The 8,663-nt window shown below is 36.7% G+C and overlaps 1 protein-coding gene and 1 pseudogene across 1 annotated transcript; one reads left to right on the top strand and one right to left on the bottom strand.

The window, feature by feature from the left end:
* Window positions 1–864: 864 nt before the first annotated feature.
* Window positions 865–3,829, top strand: LOC136747067 (olfactory receptor 2F1-like; annotated as a pseudogene).
* A 2,505-nt stretch (window positions 3,830–6,334) lies between these two features.
* On the bottom strand, window positions 6,335–7,273 carry LOC136747066 (olfactory receptor 1496-like). Its single transcript, XM_066700021.1, has one exon. The coding sequence runs from the start codon at window positions 7,271–7,273 to the stop codon at window positions 6,335–6,337; it is 939 nt and encodes a 312-aa protein (XP_066556118.1).
* Window positions 7,274–8,663: the final 1,390 nt, after the last annotated feature.

Here is an 8,663-nt window from a genome sequence, read left to right as displayed (position 1 = left end):
GTCAGCTCTGAGCTGTTCCTCAAAATATAATATAAATATAGGGAGATTGTGGTTTGACATTTCCAAGATAGAGTTGAGGGAAAGGCCGTGAGTCTAGACTTTCACAGAAATAGTTATGCGTGAGTATGTTATTTATGTTATTTCTGCAATTATGACAAATTTCAGCCCCCCTGCCATGGCAACATTTCCAGTGAGATATGTCAATGTCAAATCTGCAGCGTCTGTTCTAATCTAATCCTACAGTCAGAATACAATACAATGAGTTACATGGTAACAGTAGGTTAAATAATCAGTATGTCTACCTAATATCAGAACAAAGCTTAATAATTCCTAACAGTTAGTAGAATATGTTATATAAAAATCCTTGTACTCTGTTCTCCCAACATGCAGAGTATTATAGAGTGGGTATATACAATACATAGGGGGCGATTTTACCCCAACAATTCCGATCCTACATACATGCAGAGTTTGTATCTGGCGGGTTCCTGATTATACAGGATCAGTGTCCTAATGTTCAGTTTTTGGACAGGTAGAGATAAAATAAAGAAATGAGCTTCCAGCGCAGGTGTCTCAGCTGCTTCAGGTAATTAAAAGATTAATTTGAATGTTCATCACAAAGAAGTACTTTGCAGGATTTAAATCAGATGTATACAAAAAGTTCAGTTTATATCATGATGATGATTATTTTTATCTTATATATATATATTTATGTATATACATGTATGTATGTATGTGTATACATATATTATTGTTCTTTCCCATAATGAATAAAATACCAAGCAGGCAACTTATCCACAACAAAGGCATACAGTTATAATCATGTTCTTTGTCCCTCAGAAGACAGCTGATTCAAAATTGAAGAACATGAAGAACATCACATCATTCATACTGGCTGCTTATGGTGAAATGGGACAGATTAGATATTTCTACTTTAGCGTTATACTAATGTTGTATCATTTTCACAAATTCATTCCTTATTGGAATTATCTTTGCAGAGAGGAACCTGCATGAACCTATTTATTTATTGATGTGCAATCTGGCAATTAATGAATTATATGGAAGTACTGGCTTGTTCCCTTCCATTTTCGACAATATTTTAACAATAATGCCTGACATTTCGCGTGATTATTGTATTGTGCAGATTTTTTGCTTGCATTGCTATGGGAATGTTGAGTTTTCCAATTTAGCTGTAATGGCATATGACAGGTATGTGTCCATCTGTTGCCCTTTGCAGTACAGTGCCATCATGACTCCTAGCAAAGTGTGTGCATTTATTGTATTGACCTGGTTGTATTCTGTAAGTAGAATCACCCTTACTCTCACTACACACTGCCATTATGTGGGAACATCATAAAGAAAGTTTATTGTGACAACTATTCACTGGTCAGGCTTGCCTGTGTTGATACAACGACTTACAACATTTACGGGATGTTCAGTCTGGTGTTTTCTGTAATAATCCCATTAGTCCCGATTTTGTATTCATATGCACAAATTCTTAGAATCTGCTTAAAGGCTTCCAAGGAGTCCCAGTTCAAAGCCTTAAACACCTGCACCCCCCATTTGGTCTTCTCAGTTGGCTGTTTCTTTGAATCAATTCAAAGTAGATTTGATATGAGGCATGTTCTCCATGAAGCACTTGCTTCAGTGTACTTTTTAATTATTCCTCCATTCCTCAATCCAATTATGTATGGGATGAGGATAGCAAAAGTAAGAACAACATTTAAAAACACATTATTTAGTAGAAAACTATCAAGTAAAGTTCTGTCTCACTGTTACTGAAAAGTATCCATAAAAGACGTTATTACTTTAGATTGCATGACAACCATAACTGTATCACCTTCAAAGCAAATTGTCTGAATTCAGCCAATAGTGACCCTAGTGGTATTGTCAGGGATAGGTGTGCCAGCCCTCCTTATGGCACCCAGATCTGCTGTGGAAATTGTGCACAGAAGATGTTGGCCTATGCAGCCCATTATGAAGTATGTCTTGTCTTGTCTTCATCTATGTTGTGCTTGTGGAACTGCAGTGGGGAGCCAGGTTAATTGACAATAGTAATAATATAGTGTAGCACGCCTGCTGCTGCCGTCTGCAGGACTAATGGAGAACTGTTGTGGCAGCATCCCAGCATTGTGGTACATTTGAGTTGCATTGTTCTGTGTTGTTTGCCTGTTTATTGTTGTGTTTGGGGGTATTGTGTTGTTGGGCTATTGTTGTTGGGGTTAGTGTCTGTCTATGTGTGTGCCCTCACCTACTGTGACCTACCTATGTGTTTGCCCAGTCTTTTCACCCTAAGTGTGTCGGTCTGCCCCTATGGGGAGACCCCTCCTATTCCCTAATGTTTGTGGCTCTGTCTCTGCCTGGTTCTAGCACTTGTTAGTGCTGCTATAAGTGCATGTGCAGAAGTGCTGCTTTTGCAGCTAAATAAAGAGCATTGTTGTTAAATATCCAGTGTTTGCCTCCTCTTTTACTACGCCAGCACAGTGGGCGCTACAATATATATATATATATATATATATATATATATATGTCTGATTCCAAATCTGAAAAAAGCATAATCCTGCTAAATTTATTTATCCACCACCTGTATTCAAATAGAGTTGCTGTATTCTCTAGGTTTTTCTGTGGTTCCCTAGAGTTGTAAGGATGGCAGTCTTGATGTGTGAAGGTTGATTCTCCATCATGGATTGTTTTGAATGAACAACCAACATTAAATAATTAATTAACCAACTCGTGTCAATTCCGTGTATCTTGCTATACTGTTTCTGAAGGGAAATATTTCAGTAATTCAGTCTTATATTCACTAACCACAGGTTTTCTGTAAATTACAATAGACTCTTATTCAAAACATAGTGCATCATAGTGATTCAGCAACAATACTAATTGCACTTTTAAGCAGGCCGGCACATGTGACTCACACCAAGTCAGAAGCCCCTTGAATTAGCTTTGCTGTTGTTTGATGTGTGACAATCTATAGGCTTAATTTCCTTCCCCACTCAATGGAAGGGTTAATCAATCTCTATAGAAACCCAATCTAGTATGTATGCACAACCACTTTCAAGAAGGTGCAGACTGTACTGCAACTACTGCTTAATAGTCCAAATTCATAATACTATTTAGTTATTTTGTGTTTGTAAAGAGGTTTCCTAATTTTATATTAATTGAGCATTTCATTCTCTGAGCCTAGAAGATTCGATTATTTTCCCAATTCACGTTAATCCTGATTATGCTTCACAACATCCAAATAGAATTCAAAACGAAAATGATATATAAATCAAATTTATATCATTTTCTTTTTACATTACAATCATTTGTATTAATGTATTTTCCTTTATAATTGATCCCATTGAGTCTTTAACTAATATGTACTGAGAAATCAGTTAAATACAGTTCAGTTTATGATCGGCTTCTTCCTTATGCGAGCTTCCCAAAAACAGACCAATAACCTGAAAAAGAAGTAAAGAACCCAGTAAAGAATTGAAGTCTTAAAGCACAGAGGATAATGTATTTAGTTAACATGCCCGGCCTGGAAGGCCCCGACATGGAAGCTCTCCACCTGAGTGGAGTCTCTCTGAACAACAAAAAATTAACAGCTTTTATACAATGCATGACATGTAGTTCTGTGGGCAGGGTCTAGTCACATGTTTCCAAGAAGTGTTGTTTTGAGGTCAGGTCGCTGACCTTTGTAATGTTTGTGGTTGTCTTCCTAGGGGAGGTGTGGGATGCGGAAACCAGATGGCTTCCTTTCATGTACTGCGAGAGGTCCGATCCCACGGTCATCATTAGCAACTGTCAATCAATCTATGATGTGACCTCTCCAGCCTTAAGATAAGCCACAGAAATCCATGAAGCAAATGCTGGGAGGGACTTCTGCAGCGTCAGCACTCATAAAAACAGCCTTGCTAAAGTTTGCTTACTTGACAATTAATACAATTGACTCTGTTGACATATTAGTATTTCAAATATTAATATAAAACATTATACCGGCTCTTCAAGAAGGTTAACGACCACTTCAAAAAAGAGAAAAAGATCACTCCCACTAGTAGAAAAACATTGAAACGTAATCCATAGTTTTGTTTGTTTAGAACTGGAATGAGAGGATCCATGGTCTCCTGCATTGCCGTGCGTAATCCAGCGAGTTTTCTTCACTTCGCGTACCACTATAATAGTGTATATTCATTCTTAACATAAGGCAGGACACAGATAAAAAACAGGATTTTAATTGCTGCAGCTATTCAAAGCTGATGCCAAACATTTTTCTCTCTTCCTTCCATTTTCTTATTTTCTCTTATTTTGTGCATGGGGAAACCCTCCCCTTTTACTGGGAGCCTGCGCTGAAAGACCGCTATAGGACATTGACTCTGTAGGTTAACATAGACCCACTGCTACCCACTTTAGTAATCATTGCAATGGAACATTCTATACATATATACACAGATACACATTTTTATTTTGTTCTGTGCTATGCATTCATTCGTTTTTCAGTTTATCAGGACACATTATTTCAATGTGACAGTGTCACAACATAAAAGTACAAAAGTACTACTTAATCTATAGTCTATTTATCTCTGTCTATTCAAATATATATATGAATATTGGTATTAGACCGCTTTAGCTGAATTGCAATCACATACATATCTCGTGTAACTATTCAATAATGAATCATTACTTTAATCTGTTCATTATGTTTAGTGCATTATTCAATTAATTCCCAGACACACAGTCTGTTTCTGGTAGTTTCTTTCTCATACATGCCTAGTCACATTCAGAGATGGGCAGTATTTCAATGAAATGTATTTAAAATACAGTATTTAATTACTTTTGAGTATTTTGTCATTTGTATTTTGCTGGACGGAAAATGATCAGATGTAATTTGTAACAAAATACTTTGAGAGATTTTATTTTGTGTATTTAAAATACTTAAAATACTTTATCAAATATGACATTTTATTTTAAATTAAGACAATAACTTTAATCACTAGGCTTAATAGGACTACTAAATATAGCCAATAACAGTTTTTGGCTAGATGCAAGTAAATCACGTGACACATCCTGTTGGGTTCCGCGCACTCGTAACTGTTCATTTTCCGCATGACTGACTGACCAGTACAAGAAAAGCAGCTGTGTCGGTGCTTGGTGTAAATTACCTTAAGGTAAAGTATGTTGTACAGTATACTATCATATATTGCTCAATGAATATCATTAGGACAGAAGAATAGAGCAATTAGCAAATAACTGACTGCGCTCTAGAGCAGTGTTTCTCAACAGGTGTTCCGTGGAACAGTGGTCAAAAATCACTGTTCTCAAAATCGGGTCGGATTGTAGTGTGACCCCAGCATAAGGCTATAACAAAAAATGCATTATGCATCTGATTTCTGGGTCTGCCAGCTGCCTTTTTGGGTGGCACAGGCACACCCTGGCACACCCATGGCTATGCCACTGCTCCATTCCATGTCAACCGGCCTATTGAGTTGATGGCTTTTCATCCTCCTCCCTTCGCTTCAGAGTTGGCTTCACCTGCTCTGCCCTGAGCGGGCCCTCAGGTGCTATTTGGAATGCACTAAGGACATTCGGCGCTCAGATCAACTGTTTGTGTCTTATGGAGCGTGGACACAGGGCCAGGCGCTTTCACAGCAGCCAGTTCACCGCTTTTCCTTCCTTGGTCCACTTTTGATAGGTACTGACCACTGCAGACCGGGAACACCCCACAAGAGCTGCAGTTTTGGAGATGCTCTGACCCAGTCGTCTAGCCATCACAATTGGCCCATATCAAAGTCGCTTAGATCCTTGCCCATTTCTCCTGCTTCTAACACATCAATTTTGAGGACAAAATGTTCATTTGCTGCCTAATATATCCCACCCACTGACAGGTGCCATGATAACAAGATTATCAGTGTTAATCACTTCACCTGTCTGTGGTCATAATGTTATGGCATATATATATATATATATATATATATATATATATATATATATATATATATATATATATAATGTATGTGTGTGTGTGCGTGTGCATGTGTCACTAATCACAAGCAAATCTGTCTGTGGAAGGAAAACACAGTTCCAAACACCAAGGACTCCTCCAGCAATTAAAATGCACACCTCACTGACACAGAGTTGCAGTTTTAATTCTCATATAATTGTATTCCTTTTAAAATACATGTGAACATTTTAATAGGTTCATCATTATTTCCCTCCGTTGTCACTTTACCTTCCAAATAAATCAATCATAGAGTACAGAGTTGAACAAAAAGTATGAAAATGACAAGATGTACCAAAACAAGTTATACATGGCATGTATGCCACTGTGTTATAGACAGACAGAAGAACTGTCTCATTCTGGGGATAGTTTTCTAGTGCATAAGAAGTTCTTAAAGGCCATTCTTATTTTTGTTATCCTTACCCCATAAATAATTGGATTGATAAGCGGTGGGATTATTAAAAAATACACTGATATTATAATACGTACTGCAGTAGGAACATGTTTCATATTGAATCTACTTTGAACAATTTCAAATATAGAGCTGATAGAGAAGTTAACTAGTGACACTAAATGGGGGATACAGGTGTTTAAAGCTTTGAGCTGGGATCCTTTGGAAGCCTTTAAGCAGATTCTAAGCATTTTTATGTATGAATACAAAATCAGGATTACTGGCAAAACAATGGACAAAAAAACAGCAAATATCCCATAATAGTTGTTAATGGTCGTATCTGAACAAGCAAGTTTGACCAGTGAATAGTTGTCACAATAAACTTTCTCTATAATATTCCCACATAATGTCAGTCGTACACTTAAACTGAGGACAATTGAGAATTTAGAAAAAGAATACAGCCAGATCAATACAATAAATACATACACTTTGGTTGGAGTCATGATGCTGTGGTAATGTAATGGGTGACAAATTGATTCATACCTGTCATAAGCCATCACTGCCAAAGATGAAAATTCTATAGATCCATATGTGTGTAAACAAAAAGTCTGCACGATGCAATTAACGCGAGATATTTCATGATTGTCCGATAAAATGTTCAATAAAAGAGAAGGGAACAAGCCAATACTTCCATACAATTCATTGACTGCCAGATTGCACACAAAGTAACACATAGGTTCATGCAGGTTCCTATCTGTAAAGATGACTCCAATTAGGAATGAGTTAGCAAAAATATTTGCCAAATACAGTATTAGTATAACGCTGAAGTAAAAATATCTAATCTGTCCAATTTCATCAAACACAATCAGTCTGAATGATGTGATGTGAGATGAATTCTCCATGTTCTTTGGTCTGAAAAAAAATAAAAATAATAGAAGTTGCCTTGTTATTGAAATGCACATTTCTTGTAAGTTTATAAATTAAAGGTTGCAAGTGAATCTGAATAAACACAATTATTTAGCTGCACATAATAAATGTGTGTGTGTATCATCAGGTACTATGTAATTCATATGCAATAGCTGTGTATTTCTCTTCAATTGAACTAAATAAAATACATATGAAAGCTTAACAGAGAACAAGCATTGGGCTTCATTCAATTTTGCAAGCCACTATTTCTGTCATGGCTGAACATCCTGTTTTCATGCAATAGTGTAGTAAAAAGCACCATGTCTGCCAGCAGGATAAAAATCTTTCCCTTGCAACAAATCAATCATTATGACAAGAAGTATGCCAAAATAAATAATGATTACCTGGACAAAATGAAACACTGGTTCTGGAAACTGTTTTCCTTCATTGAAAGACTAAATCAGCATGAACGTAAATTGTCTCATGTGCACTTGCAATAAACACACCACAAGGATCTGGATATTAAATTAAAAGGTTTTCAACAATTATTGTACAGATAAAGAACCCAGAGACACATTAGCACTATATCTGTTCACAAACACTGTTATCTGTATGCATGAAATGGATACTCAACCAAAGTAGTTTCAAAACCAAGTTAAACAAAACTGCATTACTATAACTTTTTTTCTTTCTACATAGGAAGCAGATCCTTGCACACTTGATACTTTACTTTGTTGTAGGTTCCATGTCACAGAATGTTTATACTTCATAGCAGACAGAAACAGAGACAGAGATATGCCAAGAAATATGAACAGAGGTATTAAATGTAAAGACAGGTCAGCTTTTCATTACCTTCACAGACCTTGTGTCTTGAAGATTTTGTCTACAAAGTGCATATTGATTCTTGGCCTTAAATACTTACTATGTGAAAAACAGCAGCTTACATTGGGTTTGATATTTCCAGGGATAGCCTTACCACAGGGGATATGAAGACTACAGGAGCTCCATAGTTAACACACTGCACTTATGGGGAATATGCATGCCCAGAGCTGCAATGGATTTTCCATTAAGAAAGCTCTCCTCAGACATAATTCAAAAAATGTCTGATCAATGTGAAACAGAAACAGTATTCAAATTACATTGTTACAGACAAGCTACATTGACATGTACTGCCCCACTGTATAAAGCATGATATATGTTAAGGTACTACCATAGCTACATGAAAGAAACACACACATACATTACACAAAATATGAGCTGTCAAGCCAACTGTTGCAAGTCTGTAACTTGCATGGGACAGCTAGACATCACAGAGGAGAATGATAGACTTCTTTTTGTGTTGTTGCTATTAACGGTTTATTGGGTTTTTCAGCAGATACACAATGA

This window comes from Amia ocellicauda, chromosome 3, assembly GCF_036373705.1.
Source record: "Amia ocellicauda isolate fAmiCal2 chromosome 3, fAmiCal2.hap1, whole genome shotgun sequence".
Classification (NCBI taxonomy): Eukaryota; Metazoa; Chordata; class Actinopteri; order Amiiformes; family Amiidae; genus Amia; species Amia ocellicauda.
This window is presented reverse-complemented; position numbering and strand designations above follow the sequence as displayed.